The 25,721-nt window shown below is 41.7% G+C and overlaps 2 protein-coding genes across 3 annotated transcripts in view; one reads left to right on the top strand and one right to left on the bottom strand.

The window, feature by feature from the left end:
• Positions 1–13,482, bottom strand: part of tp53bp1 (tumor protein p53 binding protein, 1) — a 153,082-nt gene extending 139,600 nt beyond the window's left edge. Inside the window, exons 1-2 of the mRNA XM_059345911.1 lie at positions 12,420–13,482; positions 10,821–10,919 (exon numbers count right to left, since the gene is read on the bottom strand). The gene's annotated coding sequence lies outside the window, so the exon portion shown is untranslated. The remainder of the gene's footprint in view (positions 1–10,820; positions 10,920–12,419) is intronic.
• map1aa (microtubule-associated protein 1Aa) overlaps positions 1–25,721 on the top strand; it is a 100,274-nt gene that overhangs the window by 72,327 nt on the left and 2,226 nt on the right. For both annotated transcript variants that reach the window (XM_059345889.1, XM_059345897.1), the window contains 4 exons: positions 16,195–16,277; positions 17,869–18,009; positions 18,118–24,931; positions 25,020–25,246. In XM_059345889.1, the coding sequence (XP_059201872.1) occupies positions 16,195–16,277; positions 17,869–18,009; positions 18,118–24,931; positions 25,020–25,246 (7,265 nt within the window). The remainder of the gene's footprint in view (positions 1–16,194; positions 16,278–17,868; positions 18,010–18,117; positions 24,932–25,019; positions 25,247–25,721) is intronic.

Below are 25,721 nucleotides of genomic sequence, written 5' to 3'. Positions count from 1 at the left end.
TGCTATCTCCCCCTAAACATCATCCAATACCCACAACCACCAATTCTAAAAAAAAAAAAAAGGCCTTGAACACTTTGTGGTTAACAGTCAATTATCTGAATAGCTGCCTGCTGATTGGCTGATCATCTTTTCCCTCTAGTTGTCTGGACAGAAGTCATTTGAAGACGTCACCGTTTGACAATCTGACATTTTATCAACATAACTGAATTCAGTGACTAAACTGATCTGAAAACACAAATAATCATTATTTGAAGCTGTCTGTTGCCACCAGATCACCCAGCTAACCCAACTGGTGGCTTTTTATTACAACTGTCTTTGAAATGTCCTTGAGCCGGCTTCGTCTATCACACAGACGGAGGAATGAGGACACTGAGCAGGAGGACGGAGCGGCTCAGGTTGTCCGTCATCATGTTTCTGTGAAGAACCTCGTTTTATAACGACAAAAGCCGACGGAATCAGATCCTTTGTGTGTGTGTGTGTGTGAGAGAGAGAGAGAGAGAGAGAGAGAGAGAGAGAGAGAGAGAGAGAGAGAGAGAGAGAGAGAGAGAGAGAGAGAGAGAGAGAGAGAGAGAGAGAGAGAGAGAGAGAGAGAGAGAGAGAGAGAGAGAGAGAGAGAGAGAGAGAGAGAGAGAGAGAGAGAGAGAGAGAGAGAGAGAGAGAGACACACACCCTCAGGGTGGGTGAGAAAGAGTGCTGAGCTCAGCGAGATCAGGCGGGGTGGAGCGTGGAGATCTAGATGTTGATGCTGTTTGGTGGAGGTGAGGTGTGGTTCTGACTGACTGCTGTTACATTCACTCCTCTGCTGTGAGACTTTAAATCAGCTCAGGCCTGATAATTATAACCGGAAAAGACTCTGATCGTTATGGGCGAAAGTGCGCAGCTTCTAGCAATAACATGGAATCTACAGTCATGGAAAAAATTATTAACCACCCTTGTTTTCTTCAGTTTATTGTTCATTTTAATGCTTGGTACAACTAAAGGTATATTTGTTGGACAAATATAATAACAAAAATAGCTGATAAGACTTTTATTTAACAGCTGGTATCTCAACATTTTCCATGGTTTTCTTGATAATGATTTTGGTTATTATCAAAAACCATGGAAAATGGGTGGGGTTATCTGACCAACAAGACCAACTAAAACATGCATCATTAATTTTATTTAATTTGTTTAACTTGAGTGTGATCAATACCAGATCGTCTGTGCTGGGCAGTTAGTTGACCTTAAAATAAAAAATATTAACATCTTACTTTAGAAGAATGTAATCAAAAACGTACAGCCTTTTACCTTTTTTTTTTAAATTAAACTTTATGGAGCCAATAGACTGACCACATCCTGAAGGTTAGGGGGATAAAGTATTTTAAAGTATTTAAAGACACATTTTTGATTTGGTCTTAATGGGATTTAAGAACAACAAGAAATCTATAGAACAGCAGCAGTGGATCCTTTAAGATGCTCCTTATAGTTCAGAAAGTAACAGTAAATATGTTAAAAAACACATGTTGTCTTTACTGAATATATTCAGTGTCAGCGCTGCTAATTAATCTCTGCTGCTGCTAACGACTTGTTTCCTGGTTACCTGGGGCTTATTGGGTTTATTTCTGCAGCAGGTGGGAGAGAAAGAAGTGAAATATCTTATAGCGAGGTGATAGTTTGAGATGTGGGAATGGGAAGTTTTAAGAGAGGTATTTATGACATTTATTTAAATCCAGCAGGCTGGTCTGCATGGTTGCTGGTAAAACTCTGTATTTGGGGTGAAAGTAGTTTAGGGAGAGAAAAGCCCAGTTTGTCTCTCTCATGCTGTGAGCTGATTACAGTCTGGAGATTTCCATGTTAACATCACACACAGTATTCTGATGAATCACTTTCAAACTGTCCTGAGTGCAGCCAGCTAACAAATCAGCATCAATGTTAATTTAATTAGACACGGTTGTGTCGTCTTGTAAAGGTCCCTTAGTATCCAGCAGGAGAGAAGTTCATTATGATATTGTGCAAACAAAAACAGTTAGTTAAACTGAGCAAAGCAGCAGGAAAGGTTACTTCTAACACCAAAGTTAGACAATAAAGACCCACATGTCGTCCTACTTAACTAGAGGTCATATAATCTTTTGTCCCAGTCATCAATTATGTGCTAAAAAACGCGATGCAGTAGTTAAGTGATGTTTATTTTTGTTTTCACATGGGACACAGACCCTGTTCTCCTGGTTGAATGTCCTGGATTTGTTTGACCCATCCCGCTGTCCCTAACTGACACTTTTGTGCTTCATACTGCGGCTGTGGCTCAGTTGGTAGAGCGGGTTGCCCACTGAACAGAGGTTTGGTGGTTTGATCCCTGACCATGGCAGCCTACATGTTGAAGTATCCTTGAGCAAGATACTGAACTCAAATGGCTCCCGATGCTGCGTTCATTGGTGTGAGAATGAATTCCCAATGGTGGCAGGTGGCACCGTTTAGGTTTGCCTCTGCCACCAGTATGAATGTGTGTGTGAACGGGTGATAAGAGCAGTCTGTAGTGTAAAGCGCTTTGAGTGGTCGCAAATCGACTAGAAAAAAGATATATAAGTGCAGGTCCATTTACCATTTACTCCGCCTTAATGTCATTCATAATAACTACGGCCACTTGAGGGCGCCACTACCTCCAAACGTAAACATGGGGACGGCCTGGCACATCACATGAGCGTATAAAAATCTATTTTTGCCGTATGCATTGCACATAATTTCAAGGTCTGAAGTCATTCTATTAGTACGAATGGTCTTCATAATTATAACAAAAGACTGAATTGCTTACAACAGCATCTCCTCCGAATAAAATAGGATCTACTCTTCAACTTTGAGGCTTTCCAGAAAGCCAATCAGGTCCAAGTCTGAAAAAAAACCTGGAAATAGGCATGTGAATAAATATGTATAAATAAATAATCAGGATATACAGTGCTTAACAAATTTATTAGACCACCTATCATAAAAAAAAAAGAGAAAATAAATATTTTAGAAATCTTTCAAAGGCTTGATTAAAAATAAAATGTTATTTATTTGGCAAATAAACTGAAATCACATTTTTATAGCCAGATTTGAGCCAGAAATTGATAAAGCAGAACATTAAATCACTGCAAGTAAATAACTATAATTTGACTTTTAATCAAGAAATAATGTGTGTTACTATTTTTACAGGTTTGTAAAGCAGTTAATTCATGGATAACAATATTTTATTTTAGCATTAAAAACATAATTCTGAGTAAAATAAAGAGCTTCTACAGGTGCATCTCAAATTAGAATATCATAGAAAAGTTATGTCCGTTTTTATGTCAGTGATTCAATTCAAAAAGTGGAAATAACACATTATATAGATCCATTACACACAGAATGAAACATTTCATGTCTTAATTTATTTAATCTCTAATTATAATGATTGTGGCTTACATTTAATGAAAACCTAAAATTCAGTGTCTCAAAATAATTTGATATTACAAAAGACCAGTTTTAAAAAGTATGTTTAATATGGAAATGTTGGCCTCTGAAAAGTATGTCCATCTATATGACTCAATACTTGTTTGGGGCTGTTTGACTTGAACTACTGGAAATTGACTTTTCCATCAATGCACCTGTACATACTGCTGTATTAACCATTACAGGATCATAAAACATGATTTTGGTAATTACTAATGCTGTTAATCTAGGACATAAACTGCTGGTGTTATACGTGTTAAGAACAGTATATCACCATGACCTGTATCTGTATACAGTACGTTTGAAGCAATAATAAAAGACCTTTCCTGTGGTGAGTCAGGTGGTCTCAGCAGCTCTTAATATCACAAAGTGCTGCAGCTGCACCGCAGGCTCTAATTCAGCCTTTGATTATTTCCCTCCGGCTCACCTGAAGCTGCCTCACTCTTCACATCTGACGGGGAAAGCAGCAGGTACAAATCAGCTGCATGTCAGCGTTACGTCCCTCTGAGGAAATGTTCACTGCAACATCTCTCTTTTTTATTATTTATAACTCAGAGTCATGATTCACTTTAATGTTTCATGTCCTGCAGTTACAGTAGAGCTCCACTGAGCTTGTTTATATGTTCAGACTGATGGACGGGAGGTTAATTGATGAATCATGACAGGAAACAAAAATTTACAGTAGGCCTGTCACGATAATTACTATGACTTTATATATTGACTTATCCTTCGATATATAAAAATGGACACCATAGTTTTTTTCTGGACTCAATATATTGACTTTTTGTGCGTTTGTGTTGTGTTTAAAGTTTAAAGGCAGTAAGAATTGCCAAGAACCATTTCCATTTCCCAAGCAGCCATTCGAGCTGTTTATATAATAATAATAATAATAATAATAATACATTACATTTATATAGCACTTTTCCAGACACTCGCTATATGTTAGACACACACTATATGTTATTTTAATAATAAAATATAATACATCATGATTATCTCAGTGCAATGTTTTGTTAACCGCCTGGAAGTCTATTTTATTTGTTTTGGTTGTAGTTTGTTTATTTATGTTTTATTTATCTAGGATATTTTAATATTTCTTTTCCACATTTCAAATCCAATGTTTAACATTCTCGAGATTTAAAAATTCATTGCTGTGGAAAAGGATGTACTTATTATGATCTAATATCATTTTAAAACTAAAACAATAGATACAACGATACCATCATTTATCGTGATAGTTTCTGGGGAAATATATCGTCCTAAAAATGTGTTATCATCACTGTAAAGAGGGTAAATATTTCTGGTAAATATTTGTTGAATTTTCAAAGTTGGAAACTTTTTTATGGGAATTAAAAGGAATAAACGGGAATTTAACTAAATTCTGAATGGGTGGAGTCGGGGGAGATGTGCCCTTAACATTAATTTTGTTCTTGTTCAATAAAATAATTCAAACTTGATAAAGTTCTACTTACAAATAAACCTGTTGAAATGTTTTTTAATTATTTTGCAGGAGGTCTGCTTATGACAAGACAAAATGTTTATAATTATGTTTGGATATGATAGTTTGTTTCAATTAACCCCAAGTTCCAGTTAATTCCTATACATTTCCATAATTCCCATGGAAAGTTTCCAATTTGGAATATTTCCAAATTTCCCTAGTTTGACTTTGATTTTATAGTAAAATAGTTACGTCATCAAACTGAAACAACCGACCGAACAGACTTTAGTCGAGACAAAAAAACCTTCATCAACGACTTCAACTTGCAGTGAACTTTGGATCAAACATTCATGTTTCCCAGAGGATGAATCCTTCGGACTTTGGTGATCCAGTCACATCTCATTCATTAGAGTGAGATGTCTTGACAGCTACAAAATTTAAATCCATCAATATTTATTTTATGTCTAAACACTTGAAAAATTAATTAGATTGTCAAACGGTTCCATTCATACTAAAATTGAGGATTTGATGAGTTATATGATGCAAATAATGTTGATCTCCTCAGACAGCCTCACTTTAAAACAGGCTGTTTTGTTCTCATACTCTTCACATCACAAACTGAACTCGTGGAACATGCACAGTGGGTGTGTTTGCTATGTGAACAGTCTGCATGGTCATTTTCTTGGGCTGCATGCTGTAAGGTCTGCACACGCCCTCAAAGACATGAAAATTTAATGTACATGCACCAAACGGGACATGCGAGTGCAGAATTTATGAATTTGGATTGAGTTATTGATCCATTATCTGATTTTGTGCAGTTTAGAGATTCATGGCTCTGACTTATTATATCTGGAGCTTTCCTGTGCTGTGTGTTGATCAATCCATGTCGCTGTCCGTGGTGCTGAAGCAGGAGACGGGTTTCTCACTGCTACGGTTTCTCTGAGCTGCGCCTTTCTGTTGTCTTTATGACTCTCTAAACTATATACAGAGTGGCAGGTACAGGTACTTCACAAGAAGTCAAGGCCTTCTCAACTTTAAAGGATAGAAAACTGAATATCCTGTTGACATGAATGCAACTTGATGCAATTTATATTCAAATTTACGTAAGTTTCTATGCATTTATCTCTTGTTAAAGGGAGGACTGATGATGGTGATCAACCTGAGTTTATTAAGGTGTTGCAAACAAATAGATTCAGGAAAGGTCAAAAAATTATTGAACATGTATAACAAACGTTTAACAAGAGATACATTCTTTTAAATTTTTCAATTGGAAAAATTTGACATTTTGACCAGTAAAGGCTCAAATATATTTGCTTTCAACTATGTGTATGTGAATGCATGATATCAGCCTTGCATATCCTGCAGTGGTTTGGAGTGTTGGTTGTGCACGTCCTCAGAAATTAAAGACATGCGTCTGCAAGATTCAATGTTTGTTTACACCATACACATTCATAAGCTCTACCTTTGTGGTTTATTTCAGTCCTTATGTTGCCTGGTTTATGTGCTGCTCCCTCTAGAGGAATCATCTGGTTTAATGCGTTGTATACAGGCAAATATGTGAAAATTGACATTCAGGACGCAGCTGGTTGTCTACGTGTACGTGTGATCCAAAAGCAAGTAGATTTGAGCCTTTAGTGGCAGTACATAAAATCAGGTGGGTCACCAAAATCAGTAGGATTCATTCTCCTGGAAACATGAACATTTGGAAATAATCTGCCGAGTCCCTCTCAATCTTAAAGGAGACTAAAGACCCAACTCTTCAGTGAACACCTTCACACACAATCTACATGGATTTGTGGAAAAAAAAAAAATCATATTTTTATGCACCCTATGCACTCTTTCTCAGACCTAACCTCACAGCACTGACTCATGTTAAACATCCTCAACCGACCATACTGACCGTGTTAGTCATTCTTACCTCTCTTTATTTGGTAATAACAACCCGATTCATTATATCCACATTCAGCTTTACTCTGACCAGTCCAGTCATAAAGAGGGCAACTCGAGGATCATTTATCATGCTGCCACTCAAAGTGAAGCAGCTTACAGGTGATGAACAAAAGCTGCTGCCAGCTGGAGACCGAAGGAGCCAAACACAACATAATTAGTTTGTTCTTGAGGCCAAAAATGTCTCTAATAACCCGACTCAGTTTGCTTACAACAGCTGGGCTTCTGGAATAATTTCTTAGTGGATAAAGGGATAAATATATTGGTGCCATTCTGTGAGAGTTAGTTAATATCTGTTGGTGAAAAGTGTGTTTTCTTTTTAAAATCTCTCAATATGCACCATTTATTGAATGAAAAACTGTAAAAACAGACATTTTTGCCAGTATTGAACTTTCCACAAAAGTTTCAGTGAGAAAAAGTGACCAAAACGAAGCTTAAAATGTTGATATTTGTGTCAGAATCTCTTCATTCTCCATGTGTCAACATTAAATTCTGCTCCTCAGAGACAATGTGAAGACATGATTGATTCTGCTGAGACCAACGGTCACATGACAAATATTCACTGAAAATCTGTTTACACAGAGCAGAGAGGAGAGGACAGGAGAGGCTGTTTACACAGAGCAGAGAGGAGAGGACAGGAGAGGCTGTTTACATAGAGCAGAGGGGAGAGGACAGGGGAGGCTGGAGAAGAGAGAATACCCTAAAAGAACTAAAGTCTTCTGGTAGAGTTTAGCTTTACAAACCGTCTGTACTGACTATACTTCGCACGACAAGCTTTTTATTTCAGGTGGTGTCAGATTAAAGTCGTGTTTGTGTGTAGACAAAGTCGCAGGCAGCTCCATGTCCCATGATGCCTTGCTGCTCCCTGTTGTTGAGACCAAACAGCCACTGATATAAACGCTGTTCGTGTCTGAGGAGCTAATAGCCGCCTCGCTTTCTCATTACTATTTCAAGCTGTCCAAAGGACAATCTCCTGTAAAGCCACTTCACGCCCACTCAGCATTCACACCGTTATCATGGAAACAAATGCAGTCTGGGCCTTCAAATATCTGAATACAGCAAAATATTAATGGAAGATTAATTGAGGGACGATGAAAAATGACAACCCTCTGTCGGCTCTGAGGGAAAAAGTGAGTCCAGCAGGAAACACAAGGTTACATTTGGAGCATCAGATCAAGACTGTCCCTTTGATAACAGCTGATAATAACTGGTTTCCTGTTCGTACAAATTACTCTGGTTTCTATAGAAGAGCAGTGCATTCTTCAAAGGAAAAAACAGACTCAGGATTATCTCATAATTATGATTTACTATCTTGTACTTATGAGAAACAATCTACTAACTACTCATTAAAACTATATTCTATGATAATTATGAGCTTTCGATGAAATCCCTTGATTTAAGCCGATTTTTTTTCTGTTTTTACACTCCCAAAGACATTATCGATGTTTTTTTCACCTGAGAAAGATTTTATGATTTGATTGAAAGAATGAACTTTCAGCAAAGTATTCAAACTGCTCAGAAAAAGACAGAAATTTGAATACGTACAACACAAACTCCTGAGAAATGTGTCTGAAGTGACCTACGCTTCAGAACTGAAGTGTTGGGCTGATGTACGACGCTCACGCTGATGTCTGAGCCCAACATGGTATTTAAAAGCTCCCAGTCTTGGTCCTGATAATTGTGCTACTATAATGCATAAAAACGGCAGTTTGCCGTTTGGATTTGTTGGTTGATTGACATATACTTTTATGGATTGGCTCATTACGGGTTAGCTGCGTGCATATTAAAAATCCTGACCCATGCATCTGTAAGACCCGTTGAGTAGGTGAGAATGGGCACAAAGGTGCAACATTATGTGTGTTTTTGTGTGTGTATTGTCTCTGTCCTTTCTACGCTTATTCTTGCAGTGTTGGCCTCCCTTTTGCTTCTCACTCGAACCTTGAAGGCTTCCTGTGTTGGAATCAACCAATTGTGAACCATCATGCAATTAATCAATTTGCATACAACTTCAAGGTTCATTTTTGGAGAATATTGGATGTTAGTCACTGCAGCCTGACCTAGGCAAACTGCATATATATCGAATTAGTGAGATAAAGGTCTTCTACCTTGTTTTATTTAGACCGTGTGCCAGCTTTATCAGATCCATATCAAGTAAGGAACATACATATATATTTTTTAAAGTCTTTAAGTCTGATGCAGGTGTGAAGAATTGATGCTGGTTTGAAGGCAGAGGGTGCTCACAGCAAATATTGATTTGGATTTTTCTTTGGTTCACTCAGTTTCCATTTTGTTAATTGATCAGAATAAACTAATAACATTTCTAATTTTGAAAGCATTCTGTTTTGCAGCATTTCTTCCACACCTGTCTAAAACATTTGCAGGGTACTGTATAAAAAGTATAGAAGAAAGTATATAAACAACAATATCATCGTCCATCTCAGTGTTTCATTGTGGATATGTGATTGCCCTGTACTATTCAGAACACAAACTAAATATCTGCTACTGTTGCAGAGATCAGAATGAACTTTCAGCGTCTCATATTTTAGTATACATACACACTCCTTTGGTAAATGTGTTTAGTCTTGTTCCTCTGTCAGTTTCACAGAGTGAGTTGGAGCAGCAAAAAAGCTTCTCTCTGCTCTTGAATCTCAGTCTGATAGTGAGTGGGCGCTTCACAGCATTAAGAAGTAAATGTGGAGCTCAGCGAGCCTACACACTCGCCTCTCTGCTGCACCATGGAGTCAGTCACAGCTCACACTGTCCGAGCTGGTAGCGACAGCTTCACACACTGGCACGCCACCTGAGGCCAGCACACACGCCAGCTGTTTGTGTTTATTTGTGTGGTGAAAGTAGACCATGTCCCATATATGTCGCTGTGAGTGACTCCACGTTCTCCCACTGCTGCTGCCGCTGTTGTTACCCACAGTGGTTAAAAATACAACCGGAGAATAATACGGCCTGCGGCGGTTCAGCGTTTCCACGGCTGAGATAACATCGAGTCAGATAGACGAACTGACTGTGGACACATGCAGCCAGATTCTTTAGGCACAAAACTAAAATAACTGCATTCACCCTCTGAACCACAACAAGCTGCTTCTGAGTGTTTTTTGCTCTTTTTACGGATTTAAATATTTCAATCTATATTAATCTATAAGTGCTGCAGCTATATGGAATCAGCACAACTCAAACATGTCTTTGTGCAGAGTAACAGTTAAAAAGATGAATCTCTGATAAATTGTTTTTAAAAAATGGAATATATATATATATATATACACATACACACACACATATATATATATTCCAATTTTTAAAAACAATTTATATATATTAATATATATATAAAAACACTTTTCCAAGTGCCCACAAGTGTTGCAACTGTTGCAAACAACCAAAAAAAGACAAACCCCATAAAATTACAACATTACAATACTTCAATATGTACAATATGTGGAGAAAACGGTTTATCATTTTACATATTTTTTGGTAATGTTTCTTTTTTGGTCATTTTACATCTTTTTTTGTAATTCTGTGTTTTTTCTGGTCATTCTATGAAAAGTGAAAAAGGAAAAGTGACATTTGCTTCGCCAGTTGCTCACTTGATGTGTACAAAGAGCATGAGTCCAAATTTCTGCTAACTCCAATTAAATGGTCAATAAATGGTCAATATATGGTGTCGCAAAAGGGTATTGAAAAAAATACCGTTTTGGTATTTGAACATTTTTCCAGCTGTTGTTTAAATCCTGCGTGCACAAGTTTTTATTATATGATAAAAGCTGTTTTGTGTCAGTTTTGTTTGCAGTTTTTCAGCAAACTGTGTATCAAAGCCAGAGAAGACTTAAAAAAAATGAGAATTAAACTTTAAGTTCAGAACAGAGAGGTTTCCACTCACGTCACGACTAATAACATTCACAACATTTACGTGATGAAATTATTTCAGCTTAATTCCTTGAATGGCTCTTTTATGGTCGTCAGTGAGTCCAACAGCTCGTACCTTTCTGTCCATGTGAAGGTCGTAGGGACGCTGACGTCCTCTTCGTCCCTCCGTCCTCTCTGGTGTCACATTAACGTCCCGTCGTCACAGTTTGAGGCTCTGAGAGAGACGAGGAAATGATAAACGCTGTGAGATCACTCAGCCCTGCCTGAGATAAAGCTGTCAGAGCTATTTCTATATCAAACATTATTATTAAATATTAATTTAAGGGTCTTTCTTTCCTGAGAATTGTCACATCGCTCAGCTCGATAAGCTGCATATGTCCGAGCTGTTATACTTTCCTCTCTAACCTCAGATTGTTCGATTTTTACAGGCCTGAAATGGAAAAACTGGAAATACCATGTTAATTAACCTAATAATCATTCAGATTTATAGCACAATAAAAGGTGTACAGAGACTCATTATCTGTAGCTGAATTTGTTCAAGCAACAACATGATTTGTTTTTGTATTCAGATAAAATACAGAACACAGGCATGGTTGATACTGGAAGTCACATTAAATCTGATATTTATACATTTGTATTTTCTGACCTGAATACAGTTTTTGCAGTGGTGGAAGATGTATATATATCATAATAATATTTCACTCAACTACATTAGCTGCCAGCTTTAGTTACTTTAAGTCAATATTTAACATTAAAAAAACTACAATAAATTAAAATAACACCACATTCTTATACATTAACTTACATGATAGTATTCAGATTACTTTACTTCAGTAAAAGTACTAATACCACACTGTGAAATTACTCCACTACAAGTAAAAGTCCTGCATTCAAAACTTACTGAAGTAAAAGTACAAAAGTATCAGCATCAAAAATTACTTAAAGTATCAAAAGTAAAAAGTACTCGTTATGCAGAATGGACCCACTCAGACTGTTTTATATATGTTCTAAATATATTATTGAACTATTATTATTATTAATGCATTTTTGTCAGCAGCATGTTACTTTTGTCAACATAGGGCTCATTTTAACTAATTTATATGCTTGTTATGTGGTTAAATTTAAGAAAATATGTACTCATTTTTAATTGATCATGTTTTTTATGTTAAATCTCGACCTGAAAAGTAACTAAAACTGTCAGCTAAATGTAGGAGTAAAATTATAAAGTTACATAAAATGGAAAAACTCAAGAAAAGTACAAGTACCTCAAAATTGCACACACAGTACATTACAGTACTTGAGTAAATGTACTTAGTTACATTCCACCACTGAGTTTTTCTGTCTTTAAAGCATCAAACTGATTCAACATTTAGTATATTTCCGCCCTCACACTGAACTTTTCATCAGTTTAAAAACAAATCGGGTGACGCACAGATGTGTCAATCATCAATTTGTTTCCCTCGACCTATAACAGCAACTTAAGATAGAAAGAATCTGTTTCAGTCACTTTTCTATTTCTGCTTTTTCAAAAACATTTTTGGGAACATCCCACATCACACAGTCTGTAGGAGGTCCTGACCCAGATTAGACAGAAAAACAAAGCATAATACGACAAAAACAGCTCACACTGTATGTATCAGTAGGTTGGAATGCCCTTATAAGAAATAAATCTAGTGTTTACAAGTGAAATCTTTACTATAATGTGTCTTTTTACCTTCAGAGCAGTCTGAAGTCCAACAGTTTAATCTTGAGGGTCCAACATCAAAGTAATCGTCCATTTCTTCTCGTGTTGGTCGACATTCCTCTGAACTGGTGTGATGACAGACTGTAATGATTTAATTAACACAATTACTGCTCCGTTCATAGCTGGTAGTAATATTCATGGATTTCAGCCACACTTTGGACAGTTTCTGCTTCAGTGTGAGAGACGAAGAGTCAACCCAGCTGCTGCTTGTCTGCGATCACTGAGAGTCAGTCAGCTGCTCCTGATTAGACCAAGATTCACAAATGAAGCGCAAAAATGTGGATGTTGTGTAGTATTCAGATAATTTACTGCAGTAAAAGTACTTATACTACACTGTGGAATTACTCCACTACAACAACAGTAATATTCTGAGAAGAAATTCGCAAATTTACAATAAAAAACTCACAAATCTATAATAAAAAAAAACTCACAAATCTACAATAAAAAACCTCACAAATCTACAAGAAAAGAAAAAAAAATTACAAGAAAAATGGATTTTCTCTGAGATAACAATAAAATAACTCACAAAATGTACCTTTTTTTTAATTTATTTTTTAAATAAATTTACAATAAAAAAATCACAAATTTACAATGAAAAACTTGACTTGAGATTTAAATGGTTAATTGAAGAGAAAAAAACTCACAAATACGCCACATATTCTCTAAGATTATAAAGTTATACATTTGCAAGAAAAAATCCTCTCTTGCCGTGTATATCGCCTGCAGTGGATGACCTCAAACATCAAATTATACTTTGCAATCGGATAAGTGCATGAAGTTAAGTAAGCAGCTCAAAATTTGACGTGAATACAGTATCTTAGTAAACTTACTTTGTTATATTCTACCAGGAGAAAATCACTAACTGCTGGTCATTTACATCAATAAAGCATGTGAGCAGAATCTCTAACGAGTTTCTAATCCTCATTAACATCCTGAAAAGAAGATAAAAAACCTGCATGTCAATATCTGTGTTAATTCATTCAGAGTACAGTTTGCTCACTGCGTACAGTCACAGTTTTATTTTAACAGTCTCCTGAGGTTCAGAGAGAAAACCAGCATCAGTTCCACTCGACTTGTTTTATCAGCAGCTGAACAGATTCAGATTGTGAAGAGTGTGACAGTAAAACAACAGCATCTAATAAAGTAGGCCACGGCGTGTTTACTCACTGAACATGATCTGACACAAATTAGCTGCTGAAACTGTCGCTGCAAAGAGACGCTGCAGACTCATTTATGGATGTAATATTTTTGACCTTACATATAACCCCTGAAGTCATTTTCAGAAGTGCTGAATTTATGTTTTCACCCCTCGTTACCTCCTCGAAGGAGACATAAACACTGTGTGACAGCTCCTTCACATTCTTCCTGAGGAGCAGAACATCTTTCATGCTAAATATAGCTCGCTGCATGCTCATACTGCTGCTGTTTGGCCCTCGCCTTCACCTCCTGTACGATGTGAAGCTGTGTGCGTACTCCCATGCAGCACGAGCCTCCCCTCCCTCCTGCAGAAATGCTGCAATGCGTCTCCCTCCGCCAAGACTGGGTCAGTGTAACTCAGCATCCCCATAGCAACAGCCAGCGAGGCTTATGGCTGAGGGATTTGTCTTTTTTCTTGCGTTATTGTTTTCATTGTGTATGAAAAGAACGTATTTTTAATTCAGGATTAAAGCCATCGCAGGGGGCTCTGGATCAGTATCCAGTGAGATGTGAGAGCAGGCGGGGCGGGGTTCATTCACTTTGACTGCTGACAGATGCTGGAGGACAGGGCGTTGTTCTGTCACTACATGCAGGTCAAACAGTATAAATATGTTACAGATAGTAGGTTTTCTTCTTAGCAGTTTGGCATACATCCTATAGAGTATTTATTTTATCATTCTGTCAGGTAACATTTAAGGTCAATAATTCCATTTGTCTGTAATACACTTATTTAAAATGTAAATACCTGCAAAACTACTGCTGTTCCCATCAGCCTCAGCTGTAACCAGAGACTCAAAGTCAAAGAAAGATCCTCAAACGGCTGAATTTGAAGGATTGTTCAGATGTCAAGGATCCTCAGAACTCTACCAAGGACAGGATCCTTCTATCTGGGAATTTCCAAGGATGCTTAAGTGTATTCTTCTTGTGCCTTGTGCTTTGTGCACGATGGTCTCCCAGGACTTTTTAGCAGGCGGCCCGGGTTTGGATTCGGCTCAGTGCCCTTTCCTGCATGTCTTCTCCTCTGTATCTCTGCACTATTAAATAAAGCTTAGAGCTTTATAGTATTGTATGATAGTAAATTAGTAATGACCGAAAAAATAACTAATAAAAAAAATTGGCGACTGATGAAGCGGCTACACCACCAGTGCAAAAAACTAAATCAAATACAATTTTGAAATACGCATTAAAGTATTTCTTCCTTTAACTGACCAAAACCAGATCCATGTGGTGCAATGGTTTTGAAACTGTAGTGTTGAAATGAACGCAGGACCAATGACCACACCGACAAGTCTAGCCTCTAGGACCAGACTCAGAAGGATCTGTTTTATCCATAGACTGTATAAATAATGGACGTACTCACCGTGACGTCACTCATTGGTTTGTGGCTTGTTTGAGGCATTGACTTCAGCTTTGCACTCGTCGCAATCTTGTTTCCGATACGGGGAGCAGACCATATTTGGACTGTGGAGGAGCGAGAGGGATCTGATCACTGACTACAGCCTCTCTACACCTCAACCTGACTGAGAGAAGCCGCTGCTAATTCATGTTAGCATTAACTGGAGCATTAACTAGGATGTTAGTTGGTAGCAAAAAACAAAAACAAAATATACGTTACTGACCTCAGAAAACTGAACAGCGACTCCTTGGAGTGTCTGTTAGTCCAACCAAACGCTGAACAAGACATTTTTACTGAACAAAACGTTCAAATAAACTGTCTTTAAGTGAAAATACAGTGAAAGGGTCAAAGTTATGAGACCAAACCAGTGAATGTCTTTTTTTTAATATCTATATAACATTATATATAACTTTATTGACACGTTGCCGTGGATACTCATTGTTTTGCTTCTCTCCTGATGACGGCTCACATTGTTAGTGACCTGTCAATCAAAGGTAGCCACGCCCTAAATCATATGATTCTTTATCTCCTATTTTTTTCTAAATGGGCCCAATATTTACACTATTAACATCAAATTGTCTTGAAGAAGATTTTTTACTAGCAATTAAGACTATAGTGTTGTCCTAAAAAAATTCTGAGGTGATAAATCAAGTGAGAAGTTTACTAATTTTGTATTGAAATGGATAGACCCAAATGCTTCTTCAGCCCCCGTCAGTGCCTCCCTGCTGGATTTTTTGGTAGAATGCAGCTTAAGGCACTTCCTGGTTTGCCTCACTGCTCAGACCTGAAGGTTGCCGCCTGATTCTGACACAATAATGTAATTTTTCTTACTGACAAATCAGGAGAAAATTAACTGTGTTCCAGACCTCTCTTTCTCAGTAATTCACTCTCCTGAGATGTGGCAGCGTAGATTTGACTGTCAAAACCATTTATGAACATCCTAGCCAACTAATTTTCATAATGCTATTGTATTATTTTTACTATCAGTGAGTGTGTGGTTGTATCAAACCAATAACTACTTTTTTAACAGATTTTAAGTGTCGTGGATTTTATCCTTTTTGTAAAGCAACAAACAGAAGAATTCCTCTGTAACTCAGTTATTATTTGGCCTTAGTGTCGTCATAAGTTGTTTCTTATCTGTGTGTCCTGCAGGCCAGCGGACTCTCCAGTATCAGAGTGATGTCCTGGAGACTGTGGTACTGGTGAACCCATCAGAGGAGACCGCTGCCTCAGAGGTGAGTCGCCGCACCTGGACAGACAGAGCACAGCAAAGAGAGGACAACCAGATGCTCCGAGTCCTTTATGAAATGTTTTACATAATGGGAATATGAGCAGCACCTGCCGCTCACCCCTCAGCCGCGCTGGGACGTCTCTGTCTCTGCTCCTGGTGATCATCACTGGGTTGATTAACAGGAAAACACTCGCAGTGTGAGACTCAGACACTTCTCTGTGTTATAAATAAACCCACTCAGATGCATCAGATTTGACTGTCAGTGTGAACATTAGTCACTTTGTTAGACTTTCACTGCTGCTGAAATGTAAAAAAAAGAACAATAATCTAAATATGATGAAAACGAGGTAATGGTGAAACCTGCATCACTGATAGATTTAGATGTATCACACCTGACCCTTAAAGCTGCTGCAGGAACAGTTTGTTTGTTAACACACTGTATGTGCTGTGTTAACCTTTAACATTGACCTTTATTCTTAATGCTGCAGGAGCTTCAGATCCTCAGTAAGACACAGAGATTTATCACTTACAAACACAATTTTTAGCTTCTGCTGCTGAAATTAAAGCTGTGGTGGGCGGTTTTCTGGTAAAGGTAAAAGAGATTTAAAAAACTGCCAGAATTCACAGCTCTCGCTCTCTCTCTGTCCTCAACGCCTCTTCAGACAGCAACTTGTACAAGTATTAGTCATTCATTTAAATCACGTAGTGGAAATTTTAGAGCAAAATAGAGTCATGTTTTCTTTGTAAAACCCTTTGAGATGACACACTGGGACATAGCTAGCTACAAAAACATTTTGTCAGCAACATTTTCTCTCCATTTTTGAAACTTGTCTCCGAAGTTTTATTGTCAGACTAAAATTTGACTCTTTTTGAGAAGTCCGTCTTACTGTTTTGTAGTGGAACAGCAATTTTTTCTGCAGGATATCCCACCATTGAATCAGACTTTCACCATCTGCAGGGTCGTGCATGCATATCTGCATTTGTAGAACAGCCCCTCTCTCTGAAATGAGCTGTGATTGGTCAAAGTTTCCAGTCACAGGCTAGACTTTCTAAAATGTGAGGTTTAGTTTTCTCACAGATCACTTAAATGACAATGTTCTAAAAGTTCATTATGACCGATTTTCCCAATAAAACAAAGAAAAAAGTCTGCTGCAGCTTTAAAGCTTGTCCAAACAAAACAGAAACACACGGAAACTAGTCAACTTTTCAGAGTTAATTTGAAACTGTTGCATTTATTTTTGATTTATGAGCAGTTCTTTATAATTAACGTTGTTTGACTTTTTTGTGTCTCTGTCGTACTTTGATTTTAATATTCGCTTTGTAATTATCGTTATTATCACTCAATGGCTCCACGTTGCCTGAATGACATCAATTAGGGGACAAATTGAGCAGCTCTCGATATCAATATCACTCAAATTAAATGAATTATTGCAGCTCATTGTCTTCATGATACATGTGAAGTGATTTGTTCTTCAGGGAGGTGAACGATAAACTAACTAAATTGCTCTCTTCCACTTTTTTCTTTTGGGAGATTTATGATCACAAAGCATGAATGTTGGCAGTTCTCAAAGTTATTTATTCTGTATTCTATCCAGATTCGCTCTCTGATCACTGACTTTGCTGGGAATAAGTTGCTGATACTGAGCGGGCAGAGCTCTGAGCAGGGAGGAGACATCCTACTGCAAGGTGGAGCCTTCACCTGGCAGAATTTCTCCGACATCGTCTCCAACCCTCAAGTAAGCCCGGTGCACTTTCCCTCCAAATATGTTATGCATTATGCATGCATGGATTAACGTTTGTTTGATTACACTGGTACTTTAGGTTGTTTTTCACTGTGTTTGCAGGTGATTGACCTCCTGTCCAGGGCCTCTACAGAGCAGCCGTCCAGGCTTACTGTTTCCTGTCAGGGAGACGGGGGCTGGAGCTCCCTGGGCCAAAGCCAGGAGCAGCAGTCGCTTCAAAACCTTCTGGAATACCGCCTGAACCCCGAACCTCACCTCCCCGACATGGATGGAGTCACGGAGTTCACGGAGTACGTCTCGGAGACGGTGGATGTGCCGTCGTCCTTTGACCTCCTGGAGCCGCCGACCTCTGGAGGCTTTCTGAAGCTGTCCAAACCGTGCTGCTATATCTTCCCTGGAGGTCGTGGAGACTCCGCTCTGTTCGCCGTCAATGGGTTCAACATTCTGGTGGACGGAGGGTCTGATCGTAAGTCTTGCTTCTGGAAGCTGGTTCGCCACCTGGACAGGATCGACTCCGTTCTGCTCACCCACATCGGTGCGGACAACCTGCCCGGCATCAACGGGCTGTTCCAGAGAAAGATCGCAGAGCAAGAAGAGGAGCATAATCAAGGGAACGGCTCCAGCAGCAACGGTGAATGGATGAAGAACCTGATCTCTCCCGAGCTCGGGATCGTGTTTTTTAACGTCCCGGAGAAGCTCCGGATGCCCGAGTCGACACTGAAAGTGAAGCGAAGCATTGAGGAAGCATCTCTGACGCTGCAGTACCTCAACAAGCTCGGCATCACACCGGAACCTCTTCACAGGGTTGTCAGCAACACCATCGAACCCATCACGCTGTTCCACAAACTGGGCGTGGGTAAGCTAGACATGTACGTCTTAAACCCTGTAAAAGAGAGCAAAGAGATGCAGTTTCTAATGCAGAAATGGGCTGGAAACAGCAAAGCCAAGACTGGGATTACGATGGCCAACGGAAAAGAGGGAGAAATATCAGTCCCCTATTTGACTTCAGTTACAGCGCTCATCGTTTGGATTCCTCACCGCCCTACAGAAAAGATAGTAAGGGTACTGTTCCCTGGAAATGCACCACAGAATAAAATCTTTGAGGGTCTTGAGAAACTGAAACACTTGGACTTCCTGCGATACCCAGTGGCGACCCAGAAAGACATATCATCTGGTGCTCCTCCTCCCATCATCAAACAGACTAAAATAAGATCAAGAACTGACAGCAAAGAGAGTCTTAAGTCTTCACCCAAACCTCACTCTAAAACAACAAAGAAAGAAACCGGAGGGCAGGACGACGAGTCCAAGAGTGAAATCACTAAAGAGAATAAAGTGGAAAAGAAGGAAGAGAAGAAAGTCAAAAGCCAGAGTCTGAAAGCCACCAAGCAACAAAAAAACAGCGAGGTGGCCCCGGTTGCCGGCAAGACGGAGAAAAAGAAAATACCCAAAGAGAAAGCCAAGCACGAGAAAGTGGATGAAAAGAAAGACAAAGAGAAGAAAGAAATTAAGAAAGAGAAAGTAAAGAAAGATGAGAACATAAGAAAAGAAGATAAAAAGGAAAGTAAAGCTAAAGAGGATAAAAAGAAGGATGCGAGTAAACCAGAACTGAGAAAAATCACTAAACCTGACCTGAAGCCACTCACCCCTGAAGTGAGGAAAACTCTGCACAAGGCGAAAACTCAGGGTAAACCCAAGATGGACAAAAATAAAGCAGTTAAAGAAGAAGCGAATGAGAAGAAGCCAGTCCCAAAGAACATCCCGGAGGAGATCGCAGCAGCAGCTCTGGCCGACAGGTCCATCGTGTCCTCCCCCGAGGACCTCACTGAGGACTTTGAGGCCCTGAAACAAGAAGAGCTGTCCAAAGTCAAGAGCGAGCCGATCCAGAATGATGTCATGTTTGGACATTCACTCCACATGGACACCAAAGTTCCTTCCTTAGTTTTCACCGATGAGAAAGTAACATCCCCAGTCGCTGAGAAGAAATCTGCTTCCCCCAAGTCGCCTGTCAAACCGGACTCTCCGGTGCAGGCCGCAGACACTGACAAGAAGGCAAGCGATGGCTTTGACAAGAAGTACGAAGAGGAGAAGATGGAGAAATATGACAAATCTCCTGTAAAGGACGACATGAAAGACCGATCAAAGAAGAGTGAGAGCTCAGAGGAGGAGGGTGATGTCATTGAAAAGGCAGAATTTGAAGGAACAGAAGACGATGAGGTGCAGAAATATAAAACAGAGGAGGCGAAAAAGGAAAAAACTGGAAAAGAGTGGGACACCAAGCCAGCTGAGCAGAAAGTTTTATCAACCACAGGTCTGTCCGGGCAGGTCGCCGCCTCCGCCTCGGAGCAGTTTTCCTTCATCCAAGACGAAACCATCCCCGGCTACTCCGAGACTGAACAGACGATCTCTGATGAGGAGATCCACGAGGAACCAGAAGATCGGATCCCACAGCTGAGCTACGACGTTGGCTCCTATGACATCTCTGTACCCGATGTCCCAGGTACCTTTGACTCCATGCACGGTATAAAAGAGATGAAAGGTTCAGCCATGTCTGACGTCAAACCAAAAGCCTTCACGGGAGGTCAGGAGCCTGAGCTTGCACCTTACCCCGCCATCATCGCTGCTCCTCTTGCAGAGGAGGAGCACATCTCCTCAGCGACATCCATCACAGAATACGACAAGCTCTCGTCCTTTGCCACGTCTGTAGCCGAGGACCAGTCCATAACCTCTGTGACGGCGCCTCAGGCCGAGGACGCAGGAAGGAACTCCCTCCTGCTTGACACCATCAACAGCGTCCCCTCCCGCGCCGAGGCTGCCCCTGGGAAGGATTACCTCCACTCGGCAGGAACCATCTCACCCACTTCCTCTCTGGAGGACGACAAGTGCTTCAAGTCTCCGTCCTCTGACGAGTACCAGCCCAACATTGCCGAGATGGAAGACGCAAAGGTCAAATCAATCCACGAGGAAGAAGACGATGAGGAAGACGAGGACGAGGACCAGACTCCGAACGTTGACATTCCTCTGGGTAAACTACAAGAGGGCTACGAACACGCAGCCTTCATGATGCTCCAAGAGAAGCAGAAGTCTCCCTCTGCCACATTCTCTCCTCCCCCACCTCCTTCTTTCTCCTCCACAGTGCAGCACTCTCCCACACAGGCTGTGAAAGAGTCTCCCTTTAGCTCGCAGGGATTTAAGACTGGTGCTGAAATAAAGCCTGTTTCACCCCCTCCATCTTTCTCTTCTGAGTCCCACTCCAGGCAGGAGAGTGAGGAAAGATGTATAAGCCCAGATGACAGCACCATGAAACTGGCCTCACCGACTCAGTCTGTGCCGACAAGCAGCGGCTACTCTCCGACTGAAGATAAACCCTTCAGGCCAGAAGACAAAGATGACCAGAAATCAGTCAGTATGTTAGACAATACAGCCTTTATTGGAGTGGTAGGTGACAAGGTGCCGTCCGAAGAGTCTGAAGAATCCAACGAGGAGGAAGATGAGTATTACACCAAAAAGGATCTGCAGCCAACGGTCAAGGCCAAGCTAATGGAGGCAAAAGAAGGATGCTTCTTGGATGACGACTTCAGCTCTGAGGCGAAAGCTGCAAAGACAGAAACGGAGGTCAAGGTCTCGGACAAGGTCTCGGACAAGGTGACAGTGTCTTTCAGCTCAGACGAGAAACCAAAACCGGAAGTGATGTACTCGGATGAAGACGAAGAGGATGAAAAAGATGATGACTTCCCCAGCGGGGTCGGTTCCAAACCTTCATCACCAGACTCAAAGGACGACAGCACGGAGAAAACTGATGTCACTTTTAAAGAGCCTGAGAAGAGCGTTCATTTCAGTCTCTATAATTTCCCAGAGAAAGAGGCCAAAGAAAAGGCGATTTACATTAGACAGGACACGCCCTACGTGCATGGAAAAACCTTCTCTTACAGTGACATTTATGGCTCTGTTGACTCCGATTCATATCGTCAGGAGTCCTTGGACAAAGTGGAGAAGGACGTTGCAAAGGGAGAAGTGGATTCGCAGAAACCGGAGCCTCCGTCACCGGTTACAGGCAAGGACAAGATGTCAGAAAAGGAAGGGTTTAGTGTCTCTGCTTCATCCTGGCTAGACTCCAAGAGCGCTTCTGCTGCACCTCCGTTTGAAGACGTCAAAGGAAAGGAGGCTTTTGAATACAGCACAGGCAGCCAGTTCCCTTCAGTCGCTGATAGACCCGAGGCCTCGTACACTTCTTTATCCTCAGAAAAAGACGCTCCTTTTAAGAGCCAGACCGATAGCACAAAGTCCCAGACGTACTCCTCCATGTTTGATGTGGACAAACCTGTCGACACGGGCTATGGCGAGAAAGGAGCCTGTTTGGAGGTCGATATGCGGAAACTAACAGCGAGGGATGAGGAGGACTACGATGATGATGAAGTTGTGGATGACGACGACGAAGATGAGGAGGATGAAGAGGAGGAGGAGGATGACGACGAATGCACCGTCGACTCTGATATGGAGAAAGGAGCCAAAGAGAAGTCTGAGAAGGAGGTAAAAAGTCCAATCACTGAGATGTTTGGCTCAAATAGGCCTGAATTTATGGTTTCTATGGCCGGGTATGGCTATAACAGCCAGGGGAAGCCGAGCAAAGACACACCACCCGCAAAGACCGAACAGGAAACAAAGGATGATTCCTCATCAATGAGTGGGAAGCCAACTGATTTGGGAGCTACAGGTTTCTCTGGCTACTCCTCAGGGTTCAATTACTCATATGGAAGCGAAGAGAAAGACTCATTTTTAACCAAAGGCAAAGAGGATTTCACTCTGAAATCAACAGAGGACAGTTATTACCAGAATGAGCGGGCTGATGCAGACTTTGAGAAGCAGAAGACACCAGATCTTCTGAGTAAAAAATCCCTGGACACAAGCTTTCAGTACACGACCACCGCCGCCCCAGGGTACTCCTCCTCCTCTGCCTACAGCTACTCCTCCTCCACCTCGGGCTCACTGTCCACCAGCCGACAGTTCGGAGAGGAGCTGGAGACGCCCGCCGAGCCTCTTTTCGAGTACTCCTCCTTTAAAGACGAACACTCGCTGGTTATGGATTCTTCCTTCTCCGGCTCTGCTGGCGCCAAAGATGACTATCTGGAAGTGTCTGAAAAACAGACCACAGCCACAACCACGGCTGAGTCCACCTCCAGTTTAGCCCGCTTCTCCCCTCTCAGCCCCTTCGAGGAGGTCAAATCCTTCCCCTCGCTCACATCCTCTGCTTTTGCCGAAGACAAGAAGGAGCATATGACTACATCAGCTGGAGTTACGGACAAAGGGCCTCAATCTGAGTGCTTCTACAAGCCTGATTGGTCTGAAGGGTCCAAGCTGGACACGGCTGTTGGGTTTGCAGCCTCAGCGGGACCTTTTGCTCAACCGACAGAGCTCTCTAAGGACAAAGAGGCTGCCAGCGCCGCTCTGTTTGGCGTCACCTCCTCACCACGCCCGGACATAGAAGGCAAGCATTACTTTGAAGAGACAGACAGCAGTGAAGAAGAGGATGAGGAGGCATACATGCGTGAGATGACTCGGAGGTCGCCCTCCAGCGGCCTCGCTGGCAGCCTCTTGTTTTCTGACAAGCCCGTTGCTCCAGCTGCAAGTGAAAAGCCAGCCGGTGCGCTCCCAGATGTTCTCAGCTCCTACATGCCCTCATCTCTCCATAGCGGCAAGCCGGACACAATCAACGGTCCCACAGAGGTCGGTTCAACCTCCGCCGCCCCCGCTGGAGCGACGGCCAGCGGTGCAGCTTCAGGCCCTGCAAAGGTGGAGCCCAGAGAGGGAGCGGCAGGTTACAGGAGCCCTTTCGAGTGGGAGATGTCAAAGCCCCAGATGGGGATGGTCCCCGGAGACTCCCCTCCACATTACCGCCATGATGACGAGTTCGAAGAGGAGTGTGAGATGGAGCCAGAGCACCCCGCTCGCCCGCTCTCACTGTCTTCAACCGATCAGCCGTTCCGCTCGCCGTTCTACGCTGAAGAGTGCAGCCGAGGGGGGCAGGATGACGACGACGATGATGACAGCGATCAGGATCTTGCTGGTAACGTGCCGATGGGAGCAACCTCCTCCTACACCAGCCGCAGCTCTCCTGGATACTCCTCCTCCGAGTACAGGCAGTCCAAACAAGACCTCTCCCCTTCCTTCATCAACCCGTGCATGCGGCAGTTATCCAGCGACGAGGAAGACGACGAGCACGGACGCAGGAGTGACCAGTCACAGGAGGCCGATGAGCACGATCTGTCAGTGAAGAGACGGGCTAACAAGCAGCCTCATCACCAGTCTCACAGTCACAGCAGCTCGCTGCACCATACTGGCGGCATGTCAGCTGGGCTCGGTCTGGCGACGGAGGACACACCGCCCACCTCCGTCAGTGAGTCATTAGCCTCTCAGTCAGACTCTGAAGTGCACCCAGGCACTGAGGAATACCCCTCTGCCACTGGAGAAGGCAACATGGACTCGGATGAGGATGCAGACTACATGCCTGTTGATAAATTATCGGCCTCAGGAGGAGGCAGCCATCATTCCACTAGGAGGAGCAACGACCCTCCTCCTGCTCCCCTCATGGACCCCTACCCTCACCCCCCACGCCCAGACGTCTGCATGGTGGATCCAGACTCTATGGATAACGGCTTGATAAAAAAAGAGCCAAAAACCAAGGGCTTAAAGAAGACTTCATCAAAGACCAAATCAGCATCCCCGGCCAGGCGTAAGAGGTCCCCCATGCCCGTCAAACAGACGCCGTCTCCTCGCAGCACCTCACTGAAGAAGAAGGACGCAGACAAGAGCTCACGCATGTCTCGGCTGTCGGACGGACAGGGCTCCAAAGACGACGACCTCTCCAGGTCGAGCTACAACCCTGGCAAGGGGCTGACTAACGGAGTCAAGAGCAGTTCAGGTGAGCTTATAAAGACAAAAGCTTTTCAGATTGAGTAAGATAAATGATTTTGCACACACTGACAGTTTGGTGTCATTGTCCCCTGCAGGCTCTCAGAAGTCCGGCTCTGCAGCTGCTTCTGGCCTTCCTATTTATGTGGACTTGGCCTACATTCCCAACCACTGCAGTGCAAAGAACGTGGACCAAGAGTTCTTTAAACGTGTTCGTTCTGCGTACTACGTGGTGAGCGGGAACGACAATGCAAGTGGTGAACCGAGCCGAGGAGTCCTGGATGCTCTGCTGGACGGCAAAGCTCAGTGGGGATCAAACCTACAGGTAACAATTCCAACCCTACGTAGTTTTTTTTGTGGAGGATCATTTTGCATATTTAAGGATGTAGGGTGTATTGCTCTGAAATGCTTAATGATAATGAACATGCAAGAGGGAGAGGTGTGTGCATCCCTGTACTGCAACTGCTGTACAACGGTTTCCCTGGGGATTAATAAAGTTTAATCTTGTCCTCTATGCATGATTTTAATCTAATCACAGGATGCTGACAGCTCAAGTTACATCATCAGCATTTTTGCTGTGATACACATATGAGAAGATGCTCTCAACATGGCTGTTAAATCTCACAAAATGGCTGTGCATTACAATAACACCACCAGCTGGACATAAACTCTGGCTTCGCTGTAGTGTAGCTGAAGTGAGTCCTGAGTAGAAGAGATATATTAAACTGAGTCTGAGACCTTCCCCTTGAGAGCAAAGTAAAAAGTAAGTTGGCGAAGTTGGCTGATATTTACAATTTCCC

This window comes from Centropristis striata, chromosome 2 (genome assembly GCF_030273125.1).
Source record: "Centropristis striata isolate RG_2023a ecotype Rhode Island chromosome 2, C.striata_1.0, whole genome shotgun sequence".
NCBI classification, from domain to species: domain Eukaryota; kingdom Metazoa; phylum Chordata; class Actinopteri; order Perciformes; family Serranidae; genus Centropristis; species Centropristis striata.
The sequence above is the reverse complement of the archived record's forward strand: the minus strand, read 5'-3'. Positions and strand labels throughout refer to the sequence as shown.